Source organism: Cariama cristata, unplaced genomic scaffold, assembly GCF_000690535.1.
Source record: "Cariama cristata isolate BGI_N322 unplaced genomic scaffold, ASM69053v1 scaffold4929, whole genome shotgun sequence".
Taxonomy (NCBI): Eukaryota; Metazoa; Chordata; class Aves; order Cariamiformes; family Cariamidae; genus Cariama; species Cariama cristata.
Genome location: NW_009635124.1, coordinates 51,708 through 72,509, shown reverse-complemented (window position 1 = coordinate 72,509; position 20,802 = coordinate 51,708). Strand labels below are relative to the sequence as shown.

Here is a 20,802-nt window from a genome sequence, read left to right as displayed (position 1 = left end):
CCTGACCCTGAAGACATTTCAGTTTGATCAGACATGGGATTAGGGGTAAAATGTGAAGAATTCCACATTGTGTGGTAGGAATGAGCTGATCAAGAGTTTGCCTTTTTGTTTATTGATTCATTTCTAATTTCCATGATAGGATGTAAAGAGACTTGTGCCCTTGTCAGACTTGCAAATTATATTCGTATATCGAAGAAGACAGGTTAGGGAGTATTGAGCAGAAAGGAGTGAGGGTGTCAATTTAAGCTTCTTTAGCAGTCAGAGCTCAGACGTTGAATAAATAACATAAAATCCAGATGATATCAGTTAATGGACCCATCACTGTAATCATCGACACATTTTTTGTGCACCTTCCAAAGGCACAGAGAGGAATTGTACTCCCAAGACAAGACCCACTGACTATCACTACCATGTGGGTATCAAAATCCCCTTTACACTTTGAAACCTTTGCCTTAAGTTGTTTTGTGTTTCCTTGATTCATTTATTTGTTTTGTTTAATTAAAAATGAGATAGGGAGAGATTAACTGGTGAAAAATTCTAAATAAGTAAAGAAATATGATACACTATTTTGGAGAATGTGGGTAGATCTCAAAAAGACCAGAGCTTGGTTTGCTTCACGTGAGCATCAGAGAGTATGAAAATGTTTCCAAACTGTCTGAACTGCTTAGGTTTGCAGAACTGGTTGAGAACAATTACAAACCAGCATTTTTCTGTGATCTCCTGATTTCCGCGAGCTTGATGATGCTCTGTTCCGGTCTTCAGTCCCAGCAAGCTCAAATGGAGACAGACATAGGCGTGCCTGAGAAATATTAAGAATTACATGAAGTGACATTATTCAAAATACCTGACTGTGTTTGGGCTCAGCATTTCTGGTTAAGGGTTTCTATTTGCCTTCATGTTTGGCTTCCTTTCTGTTAAGGACTAATTCTGTGAGTTGCTGATTCCTCCCAAAATGTGTAGTCTCAATGTTACTGCACTAAGTGCTGAGGATAAGTGTTGGCTATTTGTAGTTGTTGCTCAGTTAGTTAGTTCCTTAGGGGAACTGTCGTGCCATCTGCTCGCAGCAGGTATAGACACACAGCATAGGCGTAATTTAGAGAATTAAATCTTAAAGTCTTTATAATTGCTGGAGAAAAGGCAGGTTCTTCCACTAGGATTCAGAGCACCCAGATTAGAGGCTGCAAATAGGTATGTAAATGCCATGCACAGTTTACATCAGGCTTCCCCATCACACTGCATTCCTTAACAGTCATTCAATCTTTTCTATTTTTACGTATATAATGTTGTTCCAAACATATGTTATGCTTTCTGTCTGGACTAAGTTACATATCCCAAGCTCTTTGAAGTCCGTAGAAAGATTGAACTCCCAAAGACTTTCGTCTTTGGCTTGGATCTTTACATCCAGAGCATGAGTGAGGTCAAGAGCCTTCCTGAGACGAAGGGCAATAGCTAAGAGGAAAGCCTCTACAGAACAGCACTGCACTACAGTAAGTAGAAGAAATGTTTTGGGTAAGGATTGATGGCAACAGTTCACAGCATTATGAAAATTACTTCCCTTTTGCCTCCAGCCTTTTTACCACGACTGTGTCAGTGCCAAAAACCAGAACTCACTCACTAATTCTTCCAGAATTGATCCGTCATGATAAACTTCCAAACACAGAGTAAAATGCTTGTCAGGCACATCAGAGTGTTTCTTCCAGTATGCCTAAAGAAATCTGTGCCGTTTGATTCCCTCCCTGCACCCAGCTGGATTCAGAAAAGGGCTCGGAGCTCCTGGCTTCCTCCTCACACCCTCAGAACTTCTCTGATAGTTTTACTTCTGGGGAGAGATTTATTCATGTGTTCTTGCTTCAAAATGTCTTATTTTGTCTTAAAACTGCAGGCTCAAACCTTTAGCTATCCTTGTCTTGATCAGACGCAAAGTTCTTTTTTTATCCGTCTGGGAACAATACCTGAAGCATTTCCAGATATTGATATAGAAAACCATCAGGAGGAGATAGTCCAAAAGATCATTCCAGGGTGCTTTCTCTTCCTCCACAACCGACTAAGGGAGGATGTCAGGTTTTGCAAAGTTCTTGAGATGTACTTGAGCTGGCAGCAGAAGACTTGTGGAAGTGAAGGAATTTGTAACAGCCCCCCTCTGTCTTTGACAGGGAGCTGCAAGACATTTCATGCTAACATACGTTTTATAAATGCGGGTTTGTATAATTCAGGGTCTACGTGTGGAAAACAGTGGACAAAAAATGACAGCCTGCAATTTTTGCTGGATCCTTTGCAGAGCTAGTTTTGTAGTCATCAAGATCTTAAGTCCTGTGGTAGTTGTTAGTGACACGTTACGAATAAATTCATGCAGCAAACCAGAGCAGAAGTTGATGTGTGGTTGCAATATGCAAATAGAGTGACAGAGAGTGCAAATGTCACTGGGAGGTTGGACTGCATGGCCTGTCTATAGTGGTCGTACTCATGGCAAAAGTTGGTCAAGAAATTTGCCATAAAGGAAAATTAGAGTTTTCCTCCTCTTGTGTTAGTGTTCGACAAAGGAGAGCAGATCTTTGCCTTCTCGTAGCTCTTTGCTAGAGGTCTGTGTTTGATTCAAGTGGATCCACAGGCTTGTGGTGCCAAAACAGGCAATTTCTGCGCTCATGTCTGAAGGCCAAATGTATGGGTATGATTTCGTATAGTTTACTGTTACATGCTGGATCAGTTTTGTACGTTTCATAAGCTGCCAGTCCAATTTTGTAGGGTCTTGGGAAATGTGTCCTCCAGGGAATGCTTACAATCAGCCTTAGGTTTGGGACTGATAGTGCCTGTTTTCTGGTACACGTGTTAGCAGATTCATATGTGAGACAACCCAAATGTCCTTCCATCCGACTAATAACCTGGGCATTTGATGTGTCTGCTGCCTACTGTTTATTTAAGGGGTAGAGGACCTTTTCTGCTTGATACATCCTTCAGTTCAAGAAATGTGCGCTTTCAGAAGCACATATGTACAATGGTATTTGCTTTACCTTTATGCAGAAGTTGCAAGTCCTGCATAGGTTCAAAAAACAGAAAGACTGAAAGTTCCTGAGCTTTTGGAGAAGGTACATTTACATCTTTCCTCCTGCTGCTTGTCCCTGGCTCAACAGAGACAAATGAGGGGCAGGATTTTGATGTTAGGGAGTTCATTACGTTAGCAGTATCTCTTACAGCCATTGCTGCCACGTTTCATCTCCCAACAGTAGCTGCTTGACAAAGTTACCATCTAGTAAGTCTTCTCTCCTGCTCTTTCTTTTCCTTTTTTTCTGTCTTCCTAGTTAACAGGAATAGAAATTTAAAAAAAAAAATAAAAATTGTTGGATTTAGAAAATACACTGTCCACAATATTTTCTTTCTGCAACTCTGAACTATTTTCATTGCAGGTGTGTTGGTGTTTCTGCCAGGTCACCTGGCAATTTACTGCAGATTCTGGGAACTTTAAAGCTAAATGTTCTTATGTGAAATTTCTGTTTCAGCGACTGACATTTTGGTTTCCTTGTAATCTCTTCACTGCTGGGAAAGAACAAGAGTAACCAGCTTTCATAGATGTCATAATATTTAGTGATTTTTTGAATATGACTATTCAATTTTCTTTTCTTTTTTCCTAAAAAAATGTGTTCAAGGCTTCACTGTAGAAGATAAAGACTTACTGGTACGATCCATCAATACCCCCTGGAAAAAAAAAAACCACAAACAAACAAACAAACAAACAAACAAAAAAAAAAAAAAAAAAAAAAAAAAAAGGACCCACAAAAAAACAGAAAATGAAAAGAGCTAAATATTCGACCTTTGTTGTAACAGGGAGAAAAAAACAAACATATGAACATTGAAAATGTGAGGCTTTTAATGCCAGAGAATAAGCTTTTCTTGGTTTCTGTGAATTGAAGTCTCCATCAGCAGAGTTCGTTGTCATCTCACTTTGGTGTCTCCTACACTTTCGTTCATAAGATGAAATGAGAGGAAATTTCAACCAGTCTCATTTGAATCAGGTTTTCATTTCTTTCTCAGAAAAGAGGAAAATTGGGATTATCCTAACCATAAGCCACTGATGATCTGCCTGCTGCAGCAGGACCAACTTTATGCACCACCCTGCCAGGAGGTTAAGAAATGAGATTTGGAAGTCCATAAGTTGTAAAAACAAAAACAGAAAAGAAGCGGCATCTCCAAAGCAGAAGTGATGTTTTGCAAGATGCATTTTTGGACTGGTTATTTTGGCCCATCAACTCCAGACGTATCTGTAATAAACATGCTAGGTCCTTTGTGGTTATATATGATTTTATTTTACTTTTTTGCTGATGTCGGCCTGATTCCAAGTCGCTCTTCATTCCAATAGCAATGTATATCTCACTTTGTGGCACAGGGTTTATGTGCAGGGAGGATTAGTGTCAAAAAGTGAGATGAAAGGAGCAAAGAATTTGATCTTGTTCTTTTTTCATCCTGCATTTTTTTACTTCATGTTGATTAGGGAATATGCTAAAGGACAAACCCCTTAAAGTCCCAGCTGCACACCTCGGCAGGGACGAGGGACACCTTCTGCAGGACCTGCAACTAATTGCAATCTAACTGCGAGCACCCCAAGACCACAGTGCTCCCTACCCTGGCCTGTGTTTGGCTTCCTAAGAATCCCAAATATTCCCATGGTAAGTGACCCAGCGGAGCCCACCCAGGCAGGGTCCTGACCCATCCTGCCTGCGGTTGCCTGCTGCAAGGGCAATGGCACAGGTAGATGGAGCCCAGGACAGAGCAGTATCCATGCGGTAGGGTTACCCCATGCTTTCTGTGGCCTCTAAAGAGGGGACACAAAGTGTTTCCCAGTGCTCCAGAAGTTCCAAAACCTGGGTCACCCCAGCCGTGAGTCCCAAGGGTCACGCCAGCCAAGCCCTTGTTTGGGCAGGCTGCAAATGTGCCCTCAGGCTTGATCCCACAGCCACCAGCCTGGAGATGAGAAAGACAAGGCTGGAGTTGAATATTAGTAGTGGAAATTGTTAGACAACTTTAATATGGAGAGTTGCTATGAGCTACTCCTATAATTAAAGAAAAATCTGTGTCAAAGCCTCAGGTTTCCTCTTGATCTCTAACTTCCAGTCTGATTAACAGAGGCTCTGCCTAACTCTTGACCTGATTGAAGGGAGCGATGACAGGCTGCATTCCTGGGCTCTGGTGCTTTTCATAAAAAAATCAGGTTTGTTCTGGTGACTGAAGCCAAAATGTCCTTTACTTGAACTATTGTGCAGTGTGCTATGCACATATCTGTTGGTTGTTCTTGCAGGCTTTGGGATGAGAGGTGGTATGTAAATGCCAAATATTATTAGAACGGTGGCTGCTCGCTCATTGAACAGAGAGCCCTGGTTCCACAAGAAAATCTGTTTATGAAGTAAATGTCCTACCTTGTCTTCAGAAACAGTGAGGCCGAGGGATTCAGGAAGGACCAGCTTATGGCAGGGAGCTCTGACTTTCCATCTGCTGAGCACCAGACCTTTAGGACTTTTTTGGAGATTGTAAAATATGAGTAAAAGATTGTAAAGTAAGAGTGAAGGCTTGTAAAATATGATTAGTGGCCACTAGCAGAAAACTGAAAGGATCAGTAACACAAGTCACCGCTTATTTAAAAGAAAGATGATCCATATTATCACAGAACGTAGGCTCAAGAGATCGAGTTTCTAATCCTAGCTGTCACACTGAATGATTTTGTTACTTTGAACAAATTAGTGCATTTCTCTACCTCAATTTTCCTGTTCGGAAGACAAGGAAAATTATTCCATTTGCCTATTTCATGGTTTCTTCAGTCATGGTAAATTTTCTTGAAGGGAGGCCCAGCGTAAGGGTCCTTGTCCCACTTCAGTGTCACGGAAGCCCTTGGACGGGGTTTGGAGCGGTGCAGAGGGTTTGTGTCAGGGCTTTGACCAGGGTGGAATTTCGCTCTTCATGTTTAGGAAGCATTTTGAGGCCCAGAGGGGAAGCACTGTGGAAGTGCCAAGCAGTATAACTGATGGTTAAATATATATATACACCTTCCTGTACTGATTTAAATTCTTGAGTATACGTGAATGAGGTTTTCTGCAGCCAAAAGAGGTTTTCATAAAGTGGGAAAGGAAATCTCTTTTAGCAGAATGGGTTCCTGAAAATATCCTTACGCCGCTTCTTTCTTTATCGTTTGACTTTTCTCCTTGTTACAATGGTTCAGCCTGTAGACTCTGGAAAAACATCAGGGTAACCAGGGCAGAGGGAATATCAGATGGAGATGAGGGATGGATAAGAGACAAATTACAGTACATTTCTCATGGGTCATTTGGCTCTAGTCTTGAAAAGGAGAGAGAAAAAAATCCCAAAGTTGTAAAAGAAAGAGACAATCAAAACATATAAACCTGCCAGTGTTGCTGATTTCAAAGGTCTGTGAAATGTGCATATATGCTTCATAATGCTTTGCTATTTTAAAGAGATGAGTCTTGAAATGTTCCATGCTTTAATCCTACTCACTGTCTCAGAAGTTAATTGTACAGTAAGATCACAATTCTCTTTGCCAAGGCTTTGCCTTTGTTTTCTTTTTTCTTCCTGCAAGTTGGCCAGCCAGCATATCTTTTCTTAGTTCTGTGCAGTTGGTCAGCTTAATTATTTTTTATAGTGGTGCAAAGAAACAGGGCTTTTCAGTTCTTGCTGCAGGAGTGAACTCAAATGTTGCTCTGCTCTTGGGCATAGACCTTGCAAAGGAAGAAGGCTCCGTGATTCTGTATTTATGGTCTGTAGCGCTGCAGCTCTTCATAAACCTACATAAAGGTGAGGTCTCTGGTATAAGAAGTGGGCAGTAAAGCCTGGGAGGATAAAGGGAGAGAGGGAACAAATAATTTTGTGTACATTGACAGCCACCCCAAATCTTTGCTCAGAGCTCAGACAGAACATGTTTGACGTTTGAAAATTTTTGCATCATCTTTTTCCCTGAACCTCTACTCTTTCTTATCCTGGCCAGAACCAGCAGCAAAAGTGCCGGGGAGAAAAAAAAAAAAAGAAAATCTGTTTTCACTGTATTTCTGAATCTCAGCCCAGGTTTGTGAAGGATTTGGCAAGGATTTACAAACCTTTGAGAGAATCCGTGTGGAGATCTGAGGAAACCCGCCTCCCTCCTTAGAAAAGCAAGTTGCGTTGGCCAGAAATTGGGCAAAAATTGGTCATTTCAACTGAGGTTTCCGTTGAGATTTTGGACTTGAACCTGAAGCTGCACTTTGAGAATCAAATTTTGCTCTGACTAACTCTAGATTTACACTGGAGCAAATACATCATAGTCAGCGCTGATACTTGTGTGCAGCCCATTGAGAACAAAAGTTGGCTCAAAGTGCAAGCTCACATGAACCAAACCAAAAGAGGACCCAGAGCTAGGTTTGGAGTAGTCCAGCCGCCAGGTTTATTCCAACCTGTTGCTGTGATTCAGCCCATTAATTTTTTTATTATGTTGCATTTACAACATCCAGAAATTATCTATAAGCAATTGCATGAAATAAAGCTGTATCATTTGTTAGAGGTCTTTTATGAGAAAGTCAGATAGGGCTGAGCAGGGGTCTGCCATGAGAGTTCTGTAGATGATTATACTGATTTTTAGAACTGAGTAGCAAATAATTTCCTTTGTGTATGGAGTGGTTTTTTTCCTTGCAGTCCTATAGATTTATAGTGAAAAATGTTACAGTAGAAACGTGCTTATTTCTGGAAAGCCAGCATTTCAAAGCAAATGGAATGAAACTGGTGACTTGACAATTGTAAAAATTCCCTACTTCAGACCAAGGAGCTGCTCTCAGTCTCCGTTGCAGGATAAAGAAAACCCAGACCCAAAGGATTCCCATATTTTGCACAGTAAAACTCTTATTTTCTTTCTATAATTTTTTTAAAATAATTTTTTTTAAAGTATGGTGAGTAAAGCCTGAGTTACTAGCATACTGATGGAATGAATTCCGTTTGGCAAAGAGGGCACCCTGGGATCAACGAACACCCAGACTTTTGTAGCCATGTGGGCTTTTACTTTGTAATATGTGTTGCTTAGGCTCAGTCTTAACTGTAGGACCTGCCACTGATGCAAAGAAACCTCGTCCAGTTTTAACCAGCTAACCTGAATGTATTAGCAGTCACAGAGAGTGATACAGAGCTACCAAACCTACCCAAGAAGCTGGGTTTATATTTGAACAAGTATCCTAAGTGTCTTTTCTTGGAACCTTATCATTATTCATTTTTTTTTTACCAAAACTTTTCTCCTTTCTTGCAACAGGAGATCAGATTGGGGGGCTGTAGAGGACATTTTGCTGCAGCGGATAAACCAAAATTCTTTAAAAGCTGCCAAGCCTACATGTGCTGACAGTGCTTGCAATTTATGCTTGTGGACATGACCTAGTGACTGCCTGGTTTGGATGCGGTTGGAATTACAGTTACATATTTGGATTTCAGTGTGAACACAGGCAGTGATCTGGATCTAAACTGGGACCTGAAGCCTTTCACTCGTAATATTCTGGCTCTGCTCTATTTCAGGCTCTGTCCCAATCACTGAAAGATTTATACCTTTATCAATAAATTATCATGACTTTTACTACACTTACACCAGTGTCTTAAATTAACACTAAACTAAATGTAGATGAGGCACGCTTCCTGCTTCGCATGATTTATGGCAATCCGTCTGAAATGAGGAGCAAAATCAAATTTGCTAGCAAAGGCAGATCTTTAACATCGGGTCAGACAAAAATTTTATTGCAAGTCTACTGCTAAAGAGGATTTGTAAGTTATCTTTTTTCGTTCAGGTTTTTGATAGACATGTAGCACTTTAGGCAAAAAAGAACAAATGTTACAAATGTTTCCAGGTCTGAAATCGCTACTGTGTACTTTATGTCAGGTTGGAGGTGATAGGCAGGACAAATGTAGCAGTTACGTGGCACTGATAAGCTCTCAGCTTGAGGACTGTGTCCTCTTTTGATGACCTGCCTTTGAGAAAGATGCGGAGAGTGCAGATGAGAGCATCAGAAATGACCAGAGGGCTTAAAAAGTGTAACCAGTGGGGAGAGGCTGAAGAGATAAGGTGGTTGTAGCCTAAAAATGAGATGCTTTAGAGGAGATATAATAAGCTTTCAAGTAAGTAATAGGTTTGATAAAGCAGAGGGGGATGTTCTAAATCTCCCTGTCTGTGGGGAATGGCACAAGTAGTCATGCACATCTCTTGCAGCAAAAAAGATTCAGGTAGACCTTCAGAAAAACTTCCCGACCGTAAACATATTGAAACGTGGGCTGCAGGTTGCTGGGGCAGTGGCAGAGTCCTTGTCATGTGTGGTCTTATGTATGAGCTGGATAAAAGTTTGCTTGGTGTGACATACAGAGATGCCCCTGCTTTGGGGTGGAGGGCTAGGAGCGACGGTCTCTGCACATGCTTTCCAGGCTTGTTTTTCTGTGACTCTATGACAGAAGGCAAAAGGCAGCTTATACACTGGCATCAACGCTGCATCTCCAAAAGGAGAGTTCCATGTCTAACCACCCGAGACTCGGAAATCACAGGGGGAAAAGCTAAATTACAATTGTGTACATCTGCCAAATGGCCCCACTTCAAGGTCAGCTTTCAGTGCTGTTGAAGTCATGGCTCTTGCCATTATCTTCAGGAAGAACATCATTTATCTCAAAACCATCCTTGCTGTTCAGTGCAGATGTTGAAAATCTCTAGGTGGACACTGTGCCCTAAAACCTTGGGCCTCCCATGGTGTTTGAACAAATGAGACAGACAGTTGGTGAGTGCCTGTCCACATACTGACTGCTGTGGTCTTTGCTGCTCTAATGAGTTAGTGTCGGTCCTGGGGCCCAGATCAGAGCTGGAGGGACAAAGGGGACACCAGTGAGACCTGTCAGCCACACCGCATTGGGAACCGCACCTGGAGCTGTCACAACCTGCTGGCGAGTGTTGCCAGGGCTGTCCGGAAAAGCTTTATCTTCGTCTACTAAACTATACCATGATTTAAGCTGGGCGAGCAGCTCTTTTGAGAGCACCAAATGAAAGCAAAAACAAGGAGTCTTGGGAAGGAGAATGATGTACTGGGTCCCTATGATTCCAGCAGATTTACCCTGTCCTGCCATATGCTGAACCCGGTAGGTAAAGGATAGGACATTGTACGTCAAGAGATAAAATGGAGACTTTTCGAGGCTGACTTCCCAATTCGGAAGATGGTAGCATGTTAGGGGTTTTTTGTTTGTTTTGTTTTGTTTTGTTTTTTTAATGGTGAAATGCAGTGCCTTTTGTTCCTAACAAACTCATCAGGCAGTTGGAAACCTTACTCCATAGTGAGCAGATAGCACAGTTCCTACTCTGTGTTTGGGTGGGGTCTTGTAAATAATCCCTTAAGTACCCCATTTGTTTTCTTGCTGTAAAGTGACACTTGTCTTTGAAGGAAAAAACCAAAACAAAGTCAAATAGAGAATAACTCACAGCAAACAGTAGAAAACATTTCCTAACAATAAGGGCTGGAAGGCTCCGTGTTCCTTGCAAAAACAACCACGAGTGCAAGAGGCGGCACCCCAACCACATTGGGGAAACATGGGAAAGCCACTCTCTGACCTGGAACAAAATGGAGTAGGAAGAGTTTGCAACCCAATTAGAAAACTGCTGGACTCTAGTCCCCAAGGCCAGATTTAATCCGATTAGGTGTGATACCAACTGAGTTTGAAAGCTATTGTCAAATGTGTTTGTAGCTAAGCAGCAGAAATTTGTGGCTGGCTTTGGCTGTGGAGCTGAGGGCCAGCAGAAGGGAGCTCCTCGCAGTGGTCCCTGCGGGCAGATGGAGCTGCTGGCTGGGGGCTTCCCCTCGCCACCCAGGGTCACATCCTGCTGCGGCCAAGCCACAGCCCAAATGGACAGGAAAGGGGCTTGACAGATGAGAGAAGCACGGGGATGATGGCTCGTGTGACTGATGGGGCAGGCTGCGTGGCGGGTCGGGCAGTCGTGAGGCACTGCTGGATGAGGTAAAGACTCCATTAGTCTGAAATTGGAGCGCTGTACGGGATGCATATTACTGATTGAGGTCTGGGGCTAACTGGGTAAGGGCAATCTGCTGTACAGTATGGTTTCAGAGGGCTACTTACACTGCAGTGGAGGAAAAAAGCAAACCAAAGCTGTGCATTGGACAAAGAAGTCGATGAAAAGATCTGGGTGGGAATGTGCACATTGCCTGATATGATTTGGTGTCCCAAATGGCCTTAAACAGCCCATAGAATGTCTATGTCTAAAACAGATTCCAGCAAAGGAGACCTTTTATGATGCACTAATAGGCTCATTAGGCTTTCTTGAGCAAGGCACGCTCGCAGCATCATATGTTTTTTCCATTACAGGAATTACACGTGTTTTGTTGTGCTTTGGGTTTTGTTTTGTTTTCCACATAGACTTGCCCTGACAGTTCCCCCATTCAGGTTTATATTGGAGGTACCATCTCGAGCCAATGAATTTTATGAAATATGTTGCTGGCACTCACAGAGAGATGCATAAAGGAAATATTCTAATGACAGTTGGAAAGGCTTTGATCCCTTTCCAAGACTGCACTCATGTCTTTGAAATGCAATTTTGGCAGTGCTGGAAAGGCTGGGCTCCTTGGCTCTCTTTGGCACGAGCCCATGTGACAGACATTATGTCCTCTATCAGGGGACCCACATAACCTTGAGAAGTGTAAGCAGTGCTCGCAGATTGCTTTGGGTCAGATAGTCTGGGCTGATAACAAAGCAGCCGTGGCAGCAGGGGGGAGTCAGCCTAGTCCAACACAATAACTGAAAACTATTTTGACCTGGTAACTGTTGGGTCTGCTGCCTGTGGCTACGTAGTTGGACATGAACTGCAAAAGTAGCTAATTTATGCCTCCTTGAGCGTAGGAATGTGGTGATGATGGATAGGGATGGGAGGTTATTAGAAACATGGGGAGGAAGGAAAGGATGGAATTCCAGCTCATGTTTTTATCTCTTACACACACACACACGCTCGTGCGCGCATGCTGGTTCCTTTGCATGCATGCTCTTGGCTGTCTTGCATGTGTGCACAATCCAAACCCTTGCTTATACACTCGCACGTCTGTTCATGCACACACATGCAGGCACACGTTCGCACGCTTACAAGGGATTTGCCGGCGCTAAATGCTTGAGCATGTTTGTGTGCTGGGGGTTGCTGACTGCTTTTACAAAGGGGTTTGCATTTACTTCCTCCCAAACACGATCTGTTTACACCTACTCCTGTGCAGACCCTTTGCTAAAAATCCTCTTAGCATTCTGTTCTTACAGGGTTTGAATATATTCTGCTCATTTGCAGACTTTTGTTGGCTAGCAGAGAAGTAGCGGTCAGGGAAATGCTATAAAAGCAAGTCCAGTTGACTTAGCACAGTGGATTTACGTAAGACAGGAGTTTGGTCTCAGTGATGCACTGACATCACTGGCCAATTAATTTAAATGCTGTCTGCTCTGGATGTTGTCTGCAGTAATAATCCATGTACAAAACAGCCCTAGATGTTAAAGCACATAGCCTGTATGCAAGTGAGAGCGCGATTGTGGTCGTGCACTGAGGATATAAATGGGGATTGGATTGTGTAAACAATAAGCAAAGAGGCAGCTGAGAATAAAGAAATATTAGTTTAGATTATTTGAAACCGTAAGAGTAGAGCGAGGATAAAAATGGTACTCTCAGGAGGGGAGTTTGATTATAGTTACTCCTGCAGGGATTTGCATAGGCCATAAAGCGTCTGCATCCAGAGTCAACAACCGCAGTCTCAATATAGACAGTGGGCCTTTCCTTCCCACTGTGATACAAAACACACAAACGTTTTTCTTCTTAGAGGTATGCAATGCTTCTGTTTCTGTCCTCTCACATCACTCCCGAATTCTCCCTTACACTTTTGCTCACTGTCTTTTGCAGATGCTGCCATACGTGCAGACGTGCACATCGTCCCCTTCACACGCACACATCCTCTATCACATATTCCCCCGATGCCTTTACGCTTTCATTTGGAAATGCATGTTAGCTCTCATATGTAGTTTCAAACTATTGCTCATGGACATGTATGAGTATGACTCCATGTTTAGAAAGGATGTTTTCAAAGGTACAAAGAAGATCCTGGAAATAGATTACATACAGCCTCAGAACATTGCGCAGATACACGCAGAACAAGCTTGAGGAGCTGAGGGGAAGATCTGTGTATTTTCCATAGATGTGTTGGAACAGTGGAGAGATGAGAAATGTGTAAAGGGTTACAGTGCTGACCTGTCCTCCAGGATGTCATCCACATTTGATCAGAAGATAAACACTGTATGGAATGGAAACATGCCCTTCCACTGGTGTCCCCAAAGAGCATGTCTTCCTCCGTGAGTCAGCGAGGGCCTGGGGACACCCAACCATGAACTATTTTGGAGGCAATGACTTCAGCAAGTGGCAGGGGAAGCTATTGTGGAAATATGAATGTGTTTTCCATTGGGGAGTCCTCCAGGGAAGGACAGAAAGATCTTGGTGCTGAGCCAACTCCCCTATTTTTTCTTCACCCTTCTGGGAACGAAAGCCTTGCAAAGTATGCAAGGAACCCTACTTACTGAATGTGAGTGCGTTTGGTTCGTGAGGGCTACATGGGGCCCTATACACACCCATACACATATGGAAAAGGGGACTTTAGGAAGTAGGATTTAACCTGCTCAAGACCATCATGGTATCCTTTCCTTACAAGCTAGTCAACCACACTTGACTCAGTGTGATCTCTCTCTCTGTTGTTTCCACCTGTCAAGTGAAGACAATACAACTTATCTGTGGTTTAGGTCTGGTGTTAGCACAACACTTCATATCAAAAGACAATGTGAGCTAGAATCAAAGAACCAAGAACTCTTATGCTTCACTTTCTCCAGCTTTACTCAGAGTTAAAGCATCACGGTGCCACTGAAAGCAGCGCGGCACCGTGGTACACACTTCAGCAGGTAGCTCCTGCGTTGCAATATCAACAAAGTCTATGTTCCAGTATTGACAAAGTCTGTTCCTTTAAAGGAGTGCAAAAAGTACTTCCAACATTCATCAAGCTTAAGGGATTAGCTTTGCTTGCCTGCAAGCAGATTGCTCTGTAACCTCCAGACATCCCAAAAGCTAAGAAGAAATGCTGCTCACCTGGGGATGGGGGGACCTAAGGCCTCTTAGGAATTTATGTCATGGTATGGTACCACTCCTGCCGAGATCTCTTGCAAAGAGGCCTCTTGGCACAACTTTGCTTGCTGGAAATAGCAATTCCCAACCAACCATCCTATGTCGGATGTGTGCATCTCAGCACAAGTGACTGCCACTGGTGCTAAAGGAGTAAAGATGTGAAACTTGTTATTGTGAAGGAAAATTAGAGGTAACAATAATAAACAGCTTAGAGGAAATGTACAAGGTAACTGCTGATATAAAAAGATTTACTGTCCATAATACATGGTTAATTACATTCATAATAAATAGATTCCTATACTTATCTTAGGAATGTGGACAGCTTTATGTACTTACCTTGGATTTTGTGGCCTTAGTTAAGCAATGGCCTGAAGTTCTTAGATGAGATTCACTGTATGAAAGCAAAGTAATTGAAGTTTGGGAGTGGGTTATTAAAATATTTCAGGTGACTAATGTGCAGGATATTGTAAGATCTTTGCCTGGATTGCAGCACTTCTTCAATATTTTGTTGCTTTTTGTGTCACCTTTAGGAAAAAAAAAATGCTTTTTGTTTTCTGCAGAGCATACTTAGATGTCAATGAACTAAAGAACATACTCAAACTGGATGGATCCACACACCTCAACATCTTCTTTGCCAATTCCTCCGAGGAAGAGCTGGCTGGAGTGGCAACTTGGCCCTGGGACAAGGAGGCCTTGATGCATTTAGGTGAGTGATAAAGATGTTTCTTCTTTGTAAAGCATTCTTTTGAGCCGCTAAGAGGGAAAGACAAATATGCGTTAAGTTCTGTTCTGATTTCTTATCATTCCTCTAATATATAGTCAAGGGAAAAAAAGTATTTCACGATTCCCAGATACTGGCTCACAACCAGGAAAATATTAGGTTATAAACCCAAAGCATATTATGGTATTTGTAGATGATGTCAAGCTGAAAGTATTTCACCTTTTAAGTGAAGCTACTTTACAGGGCATTCACTCCATGAGAGCTCTTTGTGAAGCAGATTGGGGGGGATAGGTGGGGGGATGCTAGACAGAAGTCAATATTTAACCTTAGCCTGTTACATTCTGATCCTTAGTTCATTACTTAGTAAGTGTTCGATTAATTTTCCTCACAGACTATAGTTAAAATTTGTTGCTGTTTTTCTCTACCAATGTGCAAAAGAACAAATTGCTGAGAGATTGTATTTCTAACGTTCATTTGAGCGGAACTGGGAAGAGTTCACTACCCTGCAAATTGCCCTGCATGTTTTATAACTAGGTTGCCGGGTATGGCTGCTGGAACCCAGGGGTCCAGACAAAGCCGTGCAACCTCCCAAGCGACTCATTGCCCTGATACCTGCAGTGCCACTGGACCTGTTCCTTACAAAATGTCAGATGAGCCTCAAAAGGTTCAGAAGGCACCGGCTGAGTCTGTATGGACTTATGTACTCTTAACTGCACAAACCTTCCTCGGGCTGCAAACCTGATCTGGTCATCTTATATATGAGTAGGGATTCTCTCAAGTTTTCCAGATATTTCTCCAGCTTGTCCAGACCTTCCTAGGCTGGAAGTGAAGTCCAGTTTCAGCCAAGTTCAATCTTTGTGAAAGGCTGTTTAAGCCAGTTTTTATATTACCCAAGCCACGTTGAGCAAAACGAAAAAGATGTGGCAAATGTAAACCTGGATGAGGAGAGCAAAATATGGTCTTTATTATTCTAAAGCATACTATGAGAGCTGAGCTACAACTGGAACCATCAGTCAAGAAGGCTTTTCCATGTTCAAAAATACATTACCCCAAAACCTAGATGCTAACATCTCTTTATAGTCACCTGTCTCCATAGCTGAGAGGTGCTCCATGGTTAGACCACGCAGTTGGAGCTGACTGCCCTACTTCAGTTAGTAAACGTTTTATTACAACATCCAGCTCTGCAGCTGCTCTGGAAGAAGTGTGAACAAACTTCCCTTCCCAAGGACCGGCACTGACACACACCCGGGCTCCTGCCAAGCTAGGCTGCAAGTGAAGCCACTTCCACTCTGACTTGCCCCCAGCGCCGTCTCCATGGGCTCCTGCTGGGAGCACCCAAACCAGAAGATGCTGTGCATGCCTGCCAGCGAGCATTCCCCATGGCAACATCTTCTGGCAAAACTAAAGATAGACATTAACCCCAGCCTCGACCAGCACCCGTGCCGATGTGGTTTCTATCACATTGTAATACCGCAACCCCGTACTCCTGCAGTAGCCCCACAGTGACTCTGTTTGCTTCTGATTGTGCAACAGTGTGCGTTGCTGGTGGGAAAAATTAGCTCTAATGCCACTGCTGGAGTGAAAAAAGTTTGCAATATAGCTGATTCTTCCCTAAATTAATATTTTCACAGCTTCCCTTGGTGTTGCCATGGGAGGGAGCAGAGGACAAGGGGAGAGCTCCAGAGCTCCAAGAAGAACCTTCTGCAAGAGGGCTGGGGCTCACCCAAAGCCCTGATGAGTTCTTCTCTCACTTTGTTAAGCTAATGGTCGACATCATACCTGAGCAAAAGAACTTAAATTCAGCTCCTACAGTGTATTGACAGAATTCATTGACCAAAAAAAGATCTCATGAGAAAAAAAGACATTGGCCAACAGTTTAAAGTTGACTTGCAGTGGGAAAGAAGTAAAAATAAATAGATAATGGTCATAATTTCCTGTCATAATAGCACTCCCAGACCTGTGCTTGGTCTGTAAGAATTCATCTTTAATCTTTTTTACTCTCTTCTATAAATCCAATATGTACTTAATAAAAAATATGAAATATGTCCTGTGGTGCAGATCTAAAGGCTGGGATAGAGATTGTCTGGGTGAGGGAGTTTATCTTTTCTGTAAAACTGCAATTGATTTAGATTCTTGACAGCTGTGAAAAATATAAATTTTCAACAAAGGCAAAAATAAAATCTCCCTCTCCAGCTGCCTCAGGGCTGTCCAATGCCAGAATCATTTACCCAGCCTTTATTTTGAAGGCACATCCTGCTGAGGAATTTCACCAATACTCCTGCCGTTGGGAAACAAACTCTAGAATTATCTTTGGGAAAGAGACCCCCACAAAATATACTAGGGTACTCTCTGGGTGTGAATGGCTCCACCTGGGTAGAAACCAAGCACCAGAGGAATCGGAGCAGGTATTGGATAGAGAGGGAGAGAGGGATTCAAGGAACATGGGGATTGCAGCAGCTGTGTACTGATAGGTCTGTATACAATTAATTGGGATTGTGGACAACTAGTGTAAGGAGCAGTTCAGTGCTGTGGAAAGGATGTGCAGGTGCTACATGTGGCATAATAAGCACGATGTTGCAGTGTGATTGATTTTATTCACTCTTTTCTGTCTGTATTTAAATTTTCAGTTCATTTTTTTCAATGCTATATATGTATTTGTACATGTTCACGTGACTCCTCTCCACTGTGTGCGTGTAGTCGCACACACCCGTGCACAAAGGGGAAGTCTTTTCTCTGTTGCTATTTGTGCATGTGTCCTTGCAGGACATCTGAAGTGGTCCTTCCTCTTCCTTCAGCACTGGTAAACTTTCAGCTGGAATACTGTGTTGTGTTTGAACACTGTACTTGGAGGAAAACATGAGACAACTGGGAAAACCAAAGGAGAACAACCATCAGGGAGGTCTAGAAAAAGGATTGAGCTAAAAGAAGGGTTGAATGGATTACAGTTATTCAGACTGAAGGAAAAGAGCCTAAAGTGTGGGGATGATGACAATCTCATAAAAGCTGATGAAAGGGGAGGAGAATCTTCTGTTCTTCATATCCGTGTGAGGCAGGACTTGAAGTCATGAACTTAAATTGCCAAAAAATCGATTCAGATTAGATGTGAGTTAAATCCTTGCAGCTGTAAGGATACCAAGTGCTGAAATTGATTGCTGGGGCAGTCATGTCATCAGGGGTTGTAAGAGACGTTAGGCCAGTATGTGTGAGGGATGGTATAGACCTAATTGGTCCTGTGTTGTTTGAGAGTGGAATTTAGATGACTTCTTAAGATCTTCTTGGTCTTATTTTCCTCGAATTCCATGGTTATTGCAACCAAGTCTCCAGGCAGATGAGAAGGAAGAGTCTATGGTGCGTCAGAACCCGGTGATCTCATCTTCCCTGCGCTGCAGTCACTGATAAAGTTCCTCCTGCCAAAACCTTTTCTCTCCTCATTGTCACTAAATTATTATTGTACCATATCTGAGATTTATTTTCCCACTGTAACTTTTACAAAGCAGTCTCCCGTTCTCATGGTAGGCAGTATACACAAACAGTTTTAAATAAAAGGCTTGGAAAAGTTGAGGTCAACAAGCTAAATAAAGAAAATATGAAGCATATCATAAATCTAAAGGTACATCTAACTGAGCTAAAAATATAATTCTTATGATTAATTCAATATACTGTAAAGCCTCACTAATTTACCATTTGCTTATCTACACATCCCGTAATTCATACAACAAAAAAAATCACCATTGGTCGTCTTTGCGCACATTTAACAACCATGCAGTTCTTTCAGAATTACCGCATTTCAGGATTTCATATTTTTTGACACATTAGGCTTATGCATATTCATTAGTGGACTGTGCAGTTCAGATCAAACTAGGCTTGTCTGAGTATATGAACAGAGTGTGTTTCTGACAGTTACTTCAAAGCTGTCTCTATGATCAGAGCACACCCTGCAAGCCTTGGGAGTATTCTGTTTTCTTTGTCCAGCTGTTAGTTTGCAAATATTGGTGCAACCTACTGCAATTTTTAGGGTGTCTCAGAAGTTAATAGGCTTCTATTGTATCTTTACCCTCTGGAATAATATACAGAGAGCGTTCCAGGTGTATTTTGTTTGATGCTTGGTATCACATACATTGCTTATACTTATCTGGGCAGAATCATTCTCTTTAAGCACATTAAATTATTTGAAATTGCGTAGTATGAAGTAACTGCATGTAGGATTTTTCTCCAAGTTAACAAACAAACCAAATTGAGCATATTCAGACTGCTTGTCACTGTGTTTTTGGTTTAGGACGTTCAGCTTTGTCCCACGATTCCTCATCCTTAGGGCCCCAGATTAAGGGTGCGATTAAACCTTGCCATGCTGTTTCTCTGAGCGATCAATGTGCCTGATTGTGCCAAAAGCAGACTGTGCTGTAGAGGATCCGGTGAACTCTCAGTGGATCTGCCCTTAGGATTGTCTTCCTTTCCCTTTCTCTTGCTGTTCTGAGGAGGACAAGGCAAACGTAGAAACTATTCCCTTTTCCCCTTGCAGGTGGCATTGTGCTGAATCCCTCCTTCTATGGAATCCCTGGCCACACGCACACAATGATCCATGAAATTGGGCACAGCCTGGGGCTCTATCACGTCTTCCGGGGAATCTCAGAGATCCTCTCCTGCAGCGATCCGTGCATGGAAACTGAGCCCTCCTTCGAGACTGGGGACCTCTGCAGTGACACCAACCCTGCTCCTAAGCACAAGCTGTGTGGGGATCCTGGACCTGGCAATGACACATGCGGTTTTCACAATTTCCTAAACACGCCGTTCAGTAACTTCATGAGCTACGCAGGTACTTGCGTTTCCTCGGTTTGCTGGTGGTGTCTGTGGTTGGGCAGGAACAAAGAATAGCAGTGTTACCTCTGACTTCTACAGTCCATTTCTTGGGGGGCTTTCTGGTGACATGTGTGTCCATGGGTTTACGACCAGGCTTGATGAGCGATCAGACTTGATGGCCTCAGGAATCCCTTGCAGTTCTCCTGTTCTTTTTTCCCAATTTTCCCCAACTTTACATACTTTCATGTGAAGACCAGGCAGAAGGTTTGGGGGAGGGAAGAAATGAGATAAGCATTAAGAAAACAGCTTCTGAAGGCTCTACAGCAAATTTGACACCCTATTTCCCTGGGATCTGGATGCCTGATCTATGAGGTCTTCTTTGAAAAACACAAATTCAGAGATTGTTTACCCTCTCCCAAGGAGGTATTGGACGTCAGAGGAATATTGATACCACCAGAACTGTACGATAAACCTGTGATAGGCAGACATCTAACGAGACGCTGCTCGTTCCTCCAGATGTCCATTCAAATACCATGTTTATTGTTAGATTTGGAGTCACTGTGGTTCAGCTAGAATCACTCACGTCTGAGTTTTGTCATTAAAGTGTGAATACTGGGATGGTACCTGGATCAGGATTGCTCTTCTGCTCACAGACTCCCAGTGTGCTGTGCTGGTTTTTGCTGGGAGGGCAACTACAAAGGCTCCATATCAGTGTGGTAAAACCACCCCTCCAGGAGGAATAAGCCGATTAAGCAAAAGCCTGGTTGTGTAGTTACAACTCCGCCGGCTTCCGTAGGCGCAGCTGTGTTGCTCAGGGGTGCCGGTTCGTGGCACTCTACCAACAGAGCATAACACAAAAAGCGTGTGAGCTCCTGTGACCCTTGCCCATCAGACGAGGGTGAGGTGGGGTCCTTGCTGCACCCCTGGAAGTTCAAGGGTCCTCTGTCATTTCCTAGAAAGAAGAGGGGATACCTTGCCTCATATTTCCCGTTATTTTGGGTCACAGGGTCTAGCCACCATGAAGGTCTGTGACATAGAGCTGACAGCATCAACAACATTTTAAAGGTGACAAATATCCTTATAGCCACTGAAGGGCACCTTTATACTC

At 42.8% G+C, this 20,802-nt stretch overlaps 1 protein-coding gene across 1 annotated transcript in view; it reads left to right on the top strand.

The window, feature by feature from the left end:
• Positions 1-20,802, top strand: part of LOC104167212 (pappalysin-1-like) — a gene marked incomplete at its 3' end in the record, with an annotated part of 106,031 nt that overhangs the window by 37,746 nt on the left and 47,483 nt on the right. The window contains exons 3-4 of the mRNA XM_009707401.1: positions 14,737-14,882; positions 19,417-19,710. Of these exons, the coding sequence (XP_009705703.1) occupies positions 14,737-14,882; positions 19,417-19,710 (440 nt within the window). The remainder of the gene's footprint in view (positions 1-14,736; positions 14,883-19,416; positions 19,711-20,802) is intronic.